Below are 14,987 nucleotides of genomic sequence, written 5' to 3'. Positions count from 1 at the left end.
CTCACCCCTCCAACTTCTCCTATTCTACTTCTCCCCTTTCTCTACACCTATGCACACACTACAAAAGAATTGAACCATCAAAGGTCCCATTTTTCAATAAGGGTGCCCTTAATGGTTTAAACTAACATCGAAGTCCCTTGGGGGCACAAATCGAATTTATTCGACTTTTTTTTTTCTTTTCAAAATTCATCGAATTCGAGGTTACCACCAATGGTAGAGGGAGTAAGGTGCCTAACACCTTCCATCTTCCCTAATATAAACCCCCCTTACCTAAAATCAAAGGTTGGGCCAAATGTACCTTATCCATACGAGAGTCATTAAATGCCAAAATAAATAATTTTTCAAAAAAGTACATCACGGGATCATTCACACCCATTTACAATATGAATGGTGGCGACTTCAAAACCTCCCAAAGTGATTGAGATATTCGATAATCGAAAAATCTCGTGTTTACACCTAGTAGCCCCGAAATCAACTATCCAAAAATAAACAAATGAGAAGATTGGGCTCAAAGAAATAGAAAAACATATACTTGCAGAATAGGTAGTAGCAGCTGAAGGCTCTAGATGATTAGTAGAACTAGCAGAAGCAATGAAATGAGTGGACAACATGGACATTAACTATTGATACTGATTAGAAATGAGATTTTGGACAAAATTTCCAACATTAGTCTCAGGACAACCAAAAGAAGAGTTATAAGATGGCTGACTGGTGACTTGATTCACAGTAACTTGGTTGGTAGAATATGAGTAATTAGGAGATGAACTATGAGATGGCTGATTGGACACTTGATGCACAGCTGCTTGATTGTTAGAATGTGAGTGAATATCCCTTTGTTATGGTTGAAAATTTGGTGGATAACCATGGATCTTATAACACTTATCAACAGTGTGACCACTGTACTGACAATGTGTGCAAAAAAGTCTCTCTTTTTTCTGTCCTTTGTAAGTTCCTGAATTATGAGGATTAGAATTGTAATTTCCTACATCACCAGATCTTTTAAAATCGTTGCTCTTACAACAAAGACCATAGTATTGGTGGAATCAGAGGAAGAACTGAGGTTTGTGCCAACCTTCCTGTGATGTTCTTCTTGAGAAATAAGAGCAAACATTTTGTTTATGGGAGGTAAAGGGTCCATAAGGAGAAGTTGACCTCGGATTTGAGAAAAAAAATCATGTAATCCCATGAGAAATGACATTATGTACTCCATTTGATAATGAGAATTCAATTGTTTAACACCTCCACAAGTGCAGTTACCACAAGTACAGCTAGGTCTGTAATTGTTCAACTCTTCCCATATAGATTTAAGCTTGGTAAAGTAAACACTAACATAATTTTGGTTCTGAACATGGTTCATCAATTCTCTACATAATTGGAAAATTCTAGGATCATTGCTTTGTTGAAATCGATCCTTAAGATCAAGCCATATTTCATAAGCAGAATCAAAAAAGATTATGCTAGCAGATATCTCCTCAGAAACGGAATTCAGAATCCATGAAATCACAATATTATTGTTTCTAATCTACGAACTAAGAAGATTTGGATCAGTACCTTTTGGTTTAGGAATCGAACCAACTATGAATCCAAGTTTGTTCTTGACAGAGAGAGTGATCAACATTGCCCGACTCCAAGAGGCATAGCTGTCTCCGATCAATGGTTGAGAAACAAGAACAAGACCTGGACTATTTGAATGATGAAGAAAATAATAATTTGAAGGATTATCAATGGCGGAATTACCACTGGACGTCTTCGAGTTTTTCGATCCCGGAGTCTCCATGGAAATCGAGAGAAGGAACAAAGAAAACAATTGAAGAATCAATGAAGGAGATTAAATGAAGAACTCTGAAGAAATTGAGAATGATCTAGAAATCTAGAGAAACAGAGTAGATGAACTTCTGCTCTGATACCATAATGAAAATAAGAGAGAAAAAAAAAGATTTGGAAATCTGTTATGTTTTCTCATTCCTCTTCTAATATTACAAAGAGGATAACTATATATGGCAATATAATAGAAATTAGTTACAACAATAATACAGCTGGATAACTGATTATGTTATAACAAAAATTAGTTATAACAGAAATTATGATCTAAAAACCTAAGCGTCCCTCTCTCATGTGAGACGAACAAAAATCTTACTCCGATCGATAACCAAACTCCGACGACCGACAATCTCTCTCTTTTTCTCTCTCAGGTCCACAGGATTGCATTTTTGTTATACTGGAAGGAACATCATCAACCAGAAGTATTAAAGTGTGTTTGAAAGCATGGATGATTTTTGAGACTGCACGAGCTGTGCAATTGGATCTACCTATACTCCTGATGAACTTGTGGACCAGATAACACTATCAATTTGGTTGAAAAGGACGAGATTTCCATCTCATGTCCTTAACATCCCAGATGAATTTGTAAGTGGGGTTGTCTTTGTTGGCTTCCCAAACGACTATTTTAGTTGGTGGATTCTTGTACTATGTTCCCAAGTATCAGTTCTTAGAATTATTGGGGCTGAAAAATCCTAATTCAAAGGTCTCATTTTCTGAAAATAAGGTTTGATTGTCTGTAATGGCTTGGTTTCGAGTTTATGGTGTCAGTTGCAATGGAGATTTGTGAGAATGAATGGAATAAGTAAATAAAAAAAAGGGAAGACCCTTCGTTGATGAGAAGGAAGTTAGTGTGGAAAGATAATGACGTGGCATAAAATCTCGAGATACGCCTAGAGTTGGTGCTGCAAGGATTTTGGGAGGCAAAAAGCTTTTCTTTTTCCTATTTTTTTTTCTCGATACACACTTAAAATCGAATGGCTACCTCACTCATTCATATAATTGTCTCCCATGAATGATCGTGGGAGAGCCGGACTCTTTTAAGAAACTCAACCGAGTCGACTTGGCTCCGTTGTATTTCATGGTGACTCGGCACCGAAACTTGAGGGAACCGACTCATCCTATCAACTCGTCAACTCGGTCAAATTAGCTCAAACCATGTATTAATATTGAATGATAATGAATGCACGCAGTCTTGGTAAGCAGCTGATGTGGCAAGGGCACTGAACCACACTTATTTTCCTATGTATCCCAATGAAAATGATCTATGATTCTCTACCCTTGCCACATACCAACATCGCGTGCATTCATCACGTCAACCGTGTGATGAATGCATGTGTGGTTGGGTAAGCGGCTGACATAGAACCATACATCTTTTTCATCGGGATACACAATAAAAAGATGTGTGGTTCTATGCCCTTGCCACATCAGCTGTGTACCCAACCGCATCCATTCATCATTATTCTTAATATTTTCGTGAACCCAATTATTGTAGTTAGTTGAATTTTTTTGTTGGTTTGATGAGTTCAATAAAGTGAGAGTCGTGATAATCAGGGGCAGAGCCAGGATTTTCTTGTAGTGGGGGCAAACTATGGTTAGTTGTAGATTTGAAGAACTTGAAGATGAATGGTTTTAAGGAGAAATTCATAGTTTTTGGTTATAAGTTGAAGAAAAGGATATTTAGGACATTTCCAATTAGTATATGAGAAGGCCAGGTCAAGAGGCAATGTCATCAACAAAAAATTGAAAAAGTGGGGGGGGGGGGGCAAATGGGGAGAGAGAAGAGGAGTGAGGACAAATGGGGCATGTAATTAGTTGAAAATATAGGGGTGTCTCAATGTTTTGTGGTGGCAATTGCCCCCACCAGCTCTTTACTAGTTCTGCCCCGGGTGATAATCTGACTACCTCACATGGCAGACTCAATCGACTACCTGACGTGACAAGTTCGGAAACCATAAATCAATGCTCTTCGAAATACAAAGTTCCCTTGAGATACACTTTTTATGGGGAAGTACAACCATGTAACCCAAGGAGCATAGATCTATGATTCCCAAACTTGTCACGTTAGGGTAGTCGATAAAGTTTGCCACGTGGGCTAGTCAGATTATCACGACTCAGAAAATAATAAGTGACCCAAAAGTTGTGCACGTTCTGGAAATTTTCTTTAAAATTAATACAATTTTGTGGATTTCAGTTTTCTCATCCTCGTTTACTCTCCAAACGACACAATGGTTTATACCTACTCTCAAAACACTGCAAGGAGGACTCCTTGCACACAAATATCCCCTTAAAGGAAGTACATATAAATACAGCATTGCATGATGACATATTCTGAGAACAAACGTATATGTTAATAACCTAACCTTTACACTTCAAACAACCCAAACGTAAAACTCAATGTCACTCAAACATCTTCACGGTTTTCATCCATTAGAGCTGTATCATCTTTTCTAATCTTCTCCTTAATGACTGTTTGAATAGTTCTTTTAGACCATAAGCAGATGCGAACAACGTGTGTTATGAAGAGAATAGTAATCAATCCCAACCACACTATGAACGAAATTTTCGTTACATGATAGAGGACACCCATGACATGATCTGGTGTCAAGTTAACTAACGCGACAAAGTAAGTTAACGCCATATCGGTGATTGCAATCCACATTATCCCCATTTTAAGCCACATCCATCTTCGTCTTCTTAGTGGTAATCCGCTGACAAGCAATAAGATTATGCTTAAAGACGAAAGGAAAGAAATTGTGTTGAAGATCATAAAGTGCCCATACGCTTCCTCATGCTGAGTAGCCATTACAGACATCCCGATTTCGTGTGCACGTACGCCATCAGTATCGTTTTTTAGCTCGTCTTGCCATACACCACATGGTGGGGCAAGTCCTGCTTGGAAGGCTACAGTTGCAATCAACGATGCAACCACCATCAATGAGCTTTTCTTCTTACTTAACCAATCTTTACTTTTAGGCTTCTTAACCAGTTTCTTTGAACTGTTTTTCTTCGATGGTGGTTGTGATATTGGTGGTTGTGTTGTTTGGTGAAGTCTCGTTGGATCCCAATCACGATCTATCGAAGGCATGGTATCTTTGATCCTTAAAACTCCAGCATTTCTAAGGGATTCTTCGATTTCCATGTCTTTCAAATCTCGCGGACTTTGCACTAAAACATCTAAGGCTGTATGATCATTTGCGTTCAAGGCATTCAGTTCTACTCTGCTGGTAGTGAGCAAAAACTTGATGATCTGCACAATTTTGTAAAGAAATGTATCAACTCGAGAGTTATAACAATGGTCAATAAACAATAGGTTTTAACTGGTATTCCAAGCATCACACAAGCATGGTGTAGGATTTATAATTTTCTTCTTGTGGAGAAACTTTGATATTTATTAGCAAAATAACCCTCTCTCATTGAAAGTTTAGAGAATCTAGATTAACCAATCATAGGACGCCGTGTGAATTAAGGGCATCCCCAATTTATAAAAAATACCCAAATTAGGGAAGGCCTTAGTACACATGACTTCATGTCATTGGTTAATTCAAGATTTTATGAAATCCTAGATTGAATTTTCTATTCACAAAGCAACTTTTGACACATTGCAAAGCAACTTTGAGGTTATGGGTTCAAGACCAACTTACCCATCAATAAATAAATAAAAAGAGCCCTTGTGATAGGGAGTAGAAATAACACTCAAAGTAGCACTATTCTGCACTTGAGTGTGCAGAAAACCGTCAATTGTTCTCGAATGTGTACATATCTCCAGACAAAAACATCTATAATTTTCTGCACACCGCAATGCTTCTTCAAGTCACTTCAACATTTTTCTATTTAGAAAGGGTGGTGATATTGCCACAATACGTACAAAATCATACCATAATTGATTTTACTATAAAATCACACAATATGTGAATAGGTGCTATAATAACAAAATCTTTTTGGTAAGCTGGACTTGAACTCACGACCTCAAAGTTGCTTTGCTATTGGTCAAACCAACTGAGCTATGGGGCTAAGCCCTCAAAATCTCATTTTATATGCTACGAAATTATAATAATATCATTTACAATAATATTTCATATTATAATGGTGTATTCGCATAACAACCTTATAGGAAGAATGATCTTTTGCTTACAGAGAAGTCAATCTGAGATTTCACATGATTCTAGATGACTAATGGCACCAAGCCCAACAAAGTTAAATTTGTAAATTGGGGGTGCCCTCAATATTCGTGTGATTAGTCAATTTGGGATTATGTGAAATCTTGAATTTACTTTCAAGTCATATGATAATTTGACTTACTCACACGGCATACTCAATCAACATTCCTAACGTGACAGGCTTGGGAATCATAGATCTGCTCTCCTTGAGATACAAAACTGTACTTTTTATGGGGAAGTGTGTTTTTGTATCCTGAAAAGAGTAGATCTACGGTTTTCGAGCCTGTCACGTAAGGGAGTGTTGATTAGGTATGTCACGTGGGTAAGTCAAATTACCACGATTCTTTACTTTTTTGTGAGCAAAATTTTTTCAAGGGAACAAATACTTGGTATTACGATCACAATTGTTACATTACCAAGACCGATATTTATATTTTAATATTTTATACATTATGGTATAATTCAGATCCAAAGAAGTCCCTATCTATCTGTTAAAGTATTTAGAATTTCTCCTATTAACAATTGACTTGATGGAGTAAAACTTTAAAGAGTGGTGATGAATGCACGTGGTCATGGTAGGCGGTGGACATGGCAAAGACACAGAACCATAAAAAGATGTGCAATTCTGTACCTTTGCCACGTCAGCTGCCTACCCAACCGTGTAGTCAGACTGTGTGCATTCATCATTATTCAACTTGAAAGGACTTAACTATTATTTATTTTTATTTTCAAACCCTTCTTTAAATAAGAGAGTTACTATTGCCACACCAATTATGTAAAATTCTTTAGTGATTTACATGGTGGGGCAATATCAGCTCTCTTAAATAATTGTAACTAAAGTCAATGGTCAAAGGACGTTAGTCTAAAATATTTTAAACTCAGCAGAAATTTCTTTTTCATATGTCCACTGATGGAGTTCAGTCAACATGAGCAGCTGTGAACCTCTCAGAATAACTCCTTGGACCACTAATCGGACGGTACAGAATGCGTTTGATCAGTTAGTGGGACCACAATTAAACGAAGATCAAGAACAAATCGATACCTCAAGTTGCCTCTTTGATACAGCGTGATGTAGAATAGTGTTTCCATCATGATCCTTCCAATTCAGAAACTCATCTCTCTTCATCGATTCCATCAACACCTTCAGAGCTTCGAATCGGTTATATTTCACACACAGATGTAGAACAGTTTCCCCTTGATCCGTCAAGATCGTAGTCGACTCAGGTTTGACTCGGATCAACTCGTTTAAAACCTCGACTTGACCTTTAATTGCTGCTAGATGAAGAGGAGTTCTACCATCTAGATCTCGAACAAGGCAGGTACTTGAATCGATCGATAACAGATGTTTTACGATCTCGATGTATCCTTTGGCCGAAGCTAAGTGGAGAGACGACGATCCATGTGAGTTCAACTCGGTGGCGAGTTGGGGTTGTCGACTCAGAAGTTCTTTGACGAAATCGATGTGACCAAGCATAGATGCGATGTGTAGAGGAGTTTCGGAGATGCAAGAGACGATGGTTTGATCTAAGAGGAGTGGATCTTCTTCAAGAAGTTCGATTAAGGAGGTTACGCTCCCCTTCAAAGCTGCTTCACGAAGCTTTTTCTCCATTTTGAGATCTCTCTCTCTCTCTCTCTCTCTCTCTCTCTCTCTCTCTCTCTCTCTCTCTCTCTATTATGGATTCAAGTTCTACATTGCCGTTTAGAGAAGAAATTTCAGCAGTTGACGTCAACGCTTTGGATTTCTGGAAGGGGAGGTCATTATTTTCGAGAGATGTTATTCGCACCCCAAACTTTTACTTATTACACCCCAATTGAAGATTTAAACGGTCTTGGTTTGGTTCAAATTATAATTTTAACACCACAAAACTTTATAACACTAGCCACCCCATTTTTTACTTATTTCAATCGTTAATTTATTATTATTATTTTTTTAATCGAGTGAATCTCCATTTCGTGTGTTGAATATGGTGAAATTCTTATTTTAGTACATTGTTCATTTTAATTCTCAAAATATGTTTTTATCGTAAATTTATCACTTTTAAGATCCATAAATTCCTTGATAAAAATAACAATGATTTTTTTACTTTATCAATAATCTCATTGATAATTTATATATGAATTTGTTTGTAATTTATCAACGAATTCATTGATTATAAAAATGATAAATTCACTTAGAAAACATGTTTTAAAAATTAAAATAAAAATTGGAATTTGGACTTAAGTTGCGTATGTTTTGAGAAAAATCTCTTTTTCATTTTTAATTAGAGGATAATAAGTAAAAGTTGGGGTGACAATAGCAGTTTTAAAAAAAAATTCTAAAAAGATTGTATTTCAATTTAAATGTCGACTACTATTATCTCAAAATATGGTTGTGTAGGGCTGAGATAAGAAGAAAATCACAGATGTTCCTAGAGATTCGATTTAGTTAAGAATCTCTATGGAACGCCTCTAATCTCAGCCGATGGAATGGTACAAAGCTCGTTTGACACGTTTACTTCACCTAAAATAAACAAATGCTGGAGTGAACAAATTTATCAAATTTAGTTGGTCCGATTGCGACGGTCACGTTTATAAAGTTGGTGTTATTTAGAGATTTGATATGCAATGTTAGGTTATGAGCAGTTGGAGTTGGGGAGATACTTCAAAATTCAAATAACCTATAAAATTGGAAAGGATCACCTCATTGTCATCATCAAAACAAAGATATTTCATATATTTTCATTAAAAATTAATCATAATTTTTTTAATTGAATCCTTCACATTAAGAAATCGACCAACTGATCTGGACTACCATATTCTTCTCTAACTTTTTTTATTATTTATTTTTAAATATTGAATTTCAATGTTTTCTTGACCAAAAAAAAAAAATTGGCTAGAGTTTGAAACTCTCATAAAAACTATAAGAACGCAAAAACCTCATGGCTTCTCCCATGGGCATCTTCAATATTGATCCATGTAAATCTATTTATGTACCTACCACCAAGTAGATAATGATTTTCAGATACCCCCTCTAACATATGCCTTATCACATAATTGTAGACCATTTGCCTCGAGATATACAAAATTATGAATTTTTTACTGTGCATCCCAAGACAAATGATCTACGATTTTGTAATGAGGGCATAAGATATCATGGTCTGAATGGTATCAATTATTATTACAAGATCTCAAATCATGACAAGAGACATGAAAATTAATTTTCACATCACTACATTACTACACGTACTCGAAAGATCAGAAGAAATAATAGAATATGATATCGTGTAAATATTAGAAATTCATCTTTTAAAATTATTCTTTGATCTCTCTAAAATTCAAATCTTAAACTCCAAATCCATGCTTTTGTTCTTATTATAATCAAACCTTGTCCCTCTTTAGTTCCACCTCTTCGCCACAATCCAAGGATATATTAAATTAAATGAGTTAGGTCTTGTAAGATTAAGGCTTAATGAGGCAGCGTGAAACAATAAAAGAAAGAAATTGTTCTTCTAAACCCAGATCCAATAATTGAACGCTCAGGATTACTTGACTCCTCCATGATGAGCACACAAATTGTTACGACGTTGAAGCACGGAATAATTCCTCGTTGTTAGTTTCACACAGAGAACCCACAGACACAATCATCAACCACACGTGCCGTTGATTTAAGTGGTCCCCCATGATTGCCCTCCCAGGACTGTCACGTGAGCTATGGGTCAAACCCCGGCTTTAATTCATATCTGACTAACATGGGCTTGTTGGACCCGATTCCTCAACAAGCATTTAAAAGAGGGGAACATCAAATTTTTCTGTTTTTAAAAACAACCAATTATATCTTCTAGACGTGTCGACATCTGATCACTTGCATAGTTGTTGTTTTATAAGAAACTCGTATCAAACTCGTTTTCCTCGCTTCGACCACCGATTCCCAAAACCCTAAATCGATTTCTAACTGATAACCGACACGTGTCTGGAAAGGCTACGATCTCTATTAAACCCCGAAATCCCTAACCCCCAAATCTGTTTCTCATTTTAGTTAAAGCCCTGTAAAGACCTCTCGATCACAAACTCTTAACGCTTTTCACGAAGCCGTTCTCTCTCTCTCTCTCTGATGTTCAAAACCTATATTTCTCCGTTAGACTGCTCTCTCCGGCGGATATTTGAATCGGTGATCGGAGGTGGAAGAAATGACTGATGCCTTCGATTTTCTGGTAAGACTCATCATCGTTGCTGAATCAGATCTTTCTCTCAAGAAATGGTCGATCCGTTTATGTTGATTTTAGTTGTTCGATCCAAAATCTGGTTTCGCAAAAGGAAAAAAACCGTTTAAATCGTTAATCTCAATCTCTGTATCATAATAAGTAGTTGAATGTGTAGTTTGTATCATATAGAAATCATCATTGTACAGTTTGTCAATTAGGTTTAGATCAATCTCTTTTTTTTGGAGAATTTTTTATTTTTTATTTTACAGTTTAGGGTTTTAGATTCAAGTAGAATAGTTTAGTAGAAGTAGAAGTAGAAGGAATCGGTTTAATTTCCTTAAATTTCTGTTTTTGATTTTCTCGATCCGATCTCAAAAGTGGCGAAGATGAGTTTAAGAACAGCCGAGGAAGATTCGGCCCAGGATATCCATCTCCCTGCCGATATCGATTGGCAAATGCTTGATAAATCTAAATTTTTCTTCCTTGGCGCCGCTCTATTCTCTGGTGTCTCTGCCGCCCTTTATCCGGCTGTAGTCTTGAAAACTCGACAACAGATTTTTCAAATTGAAGCTTCTTGCGTCAAAACAGTTTTTTCAATCTTACGTCACGAAGGTTTTCGAGGTTTCTACAAAGGATTCGGAACTTCATTAATGGGAACAATTCCTGCTCGAGCGCTCTACATGACAGCGCTCGAGGTTACGAAGAGCAACGTTGGCACAACTACTATTCGACTAGGGTTTCCAGAACCTACAGCAGCGGCAATAGCCAACGCAACTGCAGGCTTGAGTGCTGCAATGGCAGCACAGATTGTTTGGACACCGATCGATGTTGTAAGCCAAAGACTCATGGTTCAAGGCAGCAATGTATCCCCTTGTAAATATCGTGGTGGGATCGATGCGTTTGGGAAAATTCTAAGGTCAGATGGAGTTCGTGGTCTTTACAGGGGATTTGGGATGTCAATATTAACCTATGCACCATCAAATGCGGTTTGGTGGGCATCGTATTCGGTCACGCAGAGACTCGTTTGGGGTGGATTAGGCTGTTATTTAAGTAAACAAGACGACGACCTTAAAGAAAATAGTGCTAGTTTTAGGCCTGATTCAAAGACTGTAGTGGCGGTGCAGGGATTGAGTGCTGCCATGGCTGGTGGTGTTTCGGCTTTAATTACGATGCCTCTTGATACAATTAAGACAAGATTGCAGGTTTTGGATGGAGAGGAGAACGGGCGACGACACCTTTCGATCGGAAAAACGGTTAGGAATTTGGTTAAGGAAGGTGGATGGGGTGCTTGTTATAGAGGATTGGGTCCTCGATGGGCTTCGATGTCGATGTCTGCAACCACCATGATCACAACTTATGAATTTCTGAAACGCCTCTCTGCTAAGAACCAAGAGAGCTTTACATGATCAAAGGAAGAACAATTTTAAAAAAAGGAAAAAAAAAAAAAAAACCTTTTTTTTTTGTAGTCCCTCTTATCTTTGTTCTATAGTTTTGTTGTTTGTTTCAACTTAAATGATCAATGTAAGTGATGTAGGAATTTTCTATATCATATGTGTTCTTAATCTTTCCATCTTATCTTCTATATTATAAAATTTTATGAAGATGGTTTACATGGATAAGTAGATGGAAAGTTCTATAACATGATTAGGGTTTCACTTTATGTTTCTGGTTCCCATCCATCTCTAGGTCTTCTTTTGATCATCTAATGTAATTTGGAATTGAAAATGATGACTTTTTGGTACACAATTGGGTCTTTGGAATCTATAATTGTTCTCATATGATGAGTCTTGCTCAAGCAAGATAAAAGATGTTGTAGGAATCCTGTAATTATTCATTATTGTACAAGTTGCAGATTAATTATATGTAGTGGACCCAATTTTTTGGAATAAAAATTTATAAGATCAGCTTTGTTTTAATATTAATTAGTGAGGGTTTAATAGATTAGGGTGGTAAAATGGACAGGTAGAAACACTAGAAAAGATATTTACAGTGAATGTAAATCCACTAGTGTATCCTTTACATTATCTTATAGGTTCAAACTCCAAAGTTGGTAAGAGTTGACTTGGCTTTGAATAGAGTGGAATTTAGTTGACTACAAATCTTTGGGATAATACTTATTGTTGTTGTTATCGTCGTAGTAATAGGCGACTCGATGGAGGTGTCAATCTAATGTGAAAGTCCTTATAATTGACAAATTATAGTAGAGTCAATTAATCTAGATTGGCCATCTCAAGCATCCATGAGATAGTACTGATTTATATATATTTAACATAGAACTAAGGGTTTGTTTGTTACGACTTTTTCTTTTTTATGGCTTTTTGGGCTTTGAATGAAAAAAGTCAGAAAAGTACGTTTGTTGATAATGACTTCTAATTCAACAACTTTTGCAAGAAGTTCAAAATTGCATTTTTGAAATTTTTTGTTGGGGCTGTTTTCGCATGAGAGCCACTAATAGAAGCCAACACCAAAAAACGTATGGGGTGAAATCATTTCACCCTCATTTTTCTTAACTCATTGATTAAACAACAAATTCAATTAGATTTTTTTTATACTATTTTTTCATTAGTTTCTGTAACGAACAAAATTATCCTGGAAGTAGTTTCCCAGACTCTGAACTTTTACTTCTTCTAACTACAAAATCTTAAAGTAGAAATTAGAATTTGTAATAAACATACCCTAATTTTATTGGGTGTGTGTTTCTCAAAATTGTCCTTATACATCTAAAGAGCTGCTATTAACACACCAAATTTTACTATAACCACAAATCTATACGTAAACAACTACTTACTCTCAAACATGTTGGTGGGTCGTGAGTAAAATTTAGTGTGGCAATAGAGTTCCTCTAATTATATTGTTTAGGATACTTTTGTAATTTGTATAAGACATCCTTAAAACCAGCTCTTAAGCTGTTCTATATATCTGCAAAATCATCTAATAATTCATATCTGTTGATGTGTTTGTTTCTCATTATCCATTTATCTTTTTAATAAATATTTATTATTATTTTCTTTTCTGAGCAAAAGACAGAGAATCATACCTAATTTCAGAGATTTGTACTTTATATGAATGAAAAGAGACAAGACAATGTGCTGAAACGTTACCATATGCCCATTGTATATATATTATCTTCATTTCTAGTATTCTATGGATGGATCATCAAACCATGAGAATTGTGAAACAGTGGGCTTAAAAAAGTTTGTGAAACAGTGTACCCAAAATAAATAAATAATTAAAATTTCCCTTCAAATGTGTCAAAATTCAAGTCATCAATATATAGCCTTCCATCTTTTCTCCATAATTATAACAGATTATCTAATGTAACGGTTCAAGGAAATGTTCATTGTATGTCTTACATGCATTTCTATTCTATGGATGGATCATCAACCAATACGAAACAGTGGGCTTCAAAGCTTGTGAAACTTTCTACTCAAACAAATAGATAATCATGAGTTAGTGATAAACTTGCATGATAAAACGTACGTGGTTGACTTGGCAAGTGCGTAGAATTGTAGATGCTTTTCTTCGAGATACACAAGAAAAAAAGATCTACAGTTCAATGCATTTGCCACATCAACCACATCATCATCCCGTACATTTTATCATTAGTCAATAAATAAACCTTCAAAAGTCATCAATATCAATGACCTGAACCCATTATTCTGATAAGAGCCGTGATTTTTTAACTCAAAAATTTTCACTCGATTTGTACTCGGTTGACATGGCAAGGGTATAAAATAATAGATCTTTTTCTTTGGGACACACAAGAAAAAGATAAATGGTTTTGTGTCTTTACCACGTCAGTCGAGTATAGTCTGAGTGAAAATTTTCGAATTAGAAAATCATTAGCATTCTAATAATAACAGATTATCATGATTAATAGTTGTGATCCATTTGATTTCAGATATTTGACTAGTTTGTGAAGTACCATATCAATAGTGATTCCAACTTCTAACATTGTGATTCAACCATTTTGAAAGTGGGGTTGCATGATCAAATGTGATATATAAAATGAGGTACAAAATCAGATGTCCATAACTTGTCTTTAGCCACGGCTTATATTTTTTTAATAAGAGCTGTTATTGCCACACCAAATTTTACTAATGCCACACCAACTCCATGAAAATTACCCACCAAAGAATGAATACACTGTTGGTGTGGCGTTAGTCCAAGTTGGTGTGGCAGTAGTAACTCTCTTTTAAATATTGGCGGGTTCAAGGAATCTTGAAAGTTGGTTGTTTTGTTTCATTATAAAACCTAGCAGCAATTAATAGTGGGTCCCATGAAAGCACACTATCGATTTCATGATGGGACCCACACAACATTCTTGTTTTCCTCCCATTTTAATAAGCCTTGGTAGTGGTAGTGGTGGTGGTGGTAGTGGATAAGGTTTTGGGCCACGTGAAAGAGTCATTGGCGTAAGTATTCGATTAACTCAGCTTTCAACAGAAGTGCTTCTATGAAATCATGTCTCTTTGAATTATTTTGATAGGAAATCACAGAGAGATATTATTGTTTAGTAGTGTCTAGGAAATTACTTTTCAGGGTTCGAAAGTGCTTTTCATATGGGAGTTTTTGGAGAAAAATAACATTTATACAATCCCAAGATATTATTGACGTGTGGGCGTTGCACATTCCCCAGGACTAGTCCTTGGACAAGATTATTTTCTATGAAAGGGGAAAAGACCAGATACGGGCCCAGTCCGCTTTCTACAAGGATACCCGGTTATCACAACAAAAAAAAAAGCATTTATAAACTTTTAATTATCATTAATTCAAAATCCTAGAAATATATTGAGAGTATTTTGATGATTAAATAAAATAAAATGGA

General features: G+C 36.0%; 2 protein-coding genes across 2 annotated transcripts; one reads left to right on the top strand and one right to left on the bottom strand.

Moving 5' to 3' along the window:
• Positions 1 to 3,967: 3,967 nt before the first annotated feature.
• Positions 3,968 to 7,663, bottom strand: LOC147388460 (ankyrin repeat-containing protein BDA1-like). The gene is made up of 2 exons (XM_086419175.1): positions 7,021 to 7,663; positions 3,968 to 5,068 (listed from the first exon to the last, which is right to left on the bottom strand). Exons 1-2 carry the CDS (start codon positions 7,585 to 7,587, stop codon positions 4,223 to 4,225), a joined length of 1,413 nt encoding a protein of 470 aa, XP_086275301.1. The 5' UTR covers positions 7,588 to 7,663; the 3' UTR covers positions 3,968 to 4,222.
• A 2,266-nt stretch (positions 7,664 to 9,929) lies between these two features.
• On the top strand, positions 9,930 to 11,727 carry LOC147388459 (uncharacterized). Its single transcript, XM_086419025.1, has 2 exons — positions 9,930 to 10,168; positions 10,538 to 11,727. The coding sequence occupies exon 2, from the start codon at positions 10,546 to 10,548 to the stop codon at positions 11,563 to 11,565; it is 1,020 nt and encodes a 339-aa protein (XP_086275151.1). The 5' UTR covers positions 9,930 to 10,168; positions 10,538 to 10,545; the 3' UTR covers positions 11,566 to 11,727.
• Positions 11,728 to 14,987: the final 3,260 nt, after the last annotated feature.

Source organism: Akebia trifoliata, chromosome 12, assembly GCF_017979445.1.
Source record: "Akebia trifoliata isolate Shusen 1 chromosome 12, ASM1797944v1, whole genome shotgun sequence".
NCBI classification, from domain to species: Eukaryota; Viridiplantae; Streptophyta; class Magnoliopsida; order Ranunculales; family Lardizabalaceae; genus Akebia; species Akebia trifoliata.
The sequence above is the reverse complement of the archived record's forward strand: the minus strand, read 5'-3'. Positions and strand labels throughout refer to the sequence as shown.

Excerpts from the sequence above, each read along its gene's own strand:
- LOC147388460 (XM_086419175.1), bottom strand. The coding sequence starts at position 7,587 with ATGGAGAAAAAGCTTCGTGAAGCAGCTTTGAAGGGGAGCGTAACCTCC. Across the intron at positions 5,069-7,020 it reads TATCAAAGAGGCAACTTGAG|ATCATCAAGTTTTTGCTCAC; the intron begins GTATCGATTTGT and ends AAAATTGTGCAG.
- LOC147388459 (XM_086419025.1), top strand. The coding sequence starts at position 10,546 with ATGAGTTTAAGAACAGCCGAGGAAGATTCGGCCCAGGATATCCATCTC.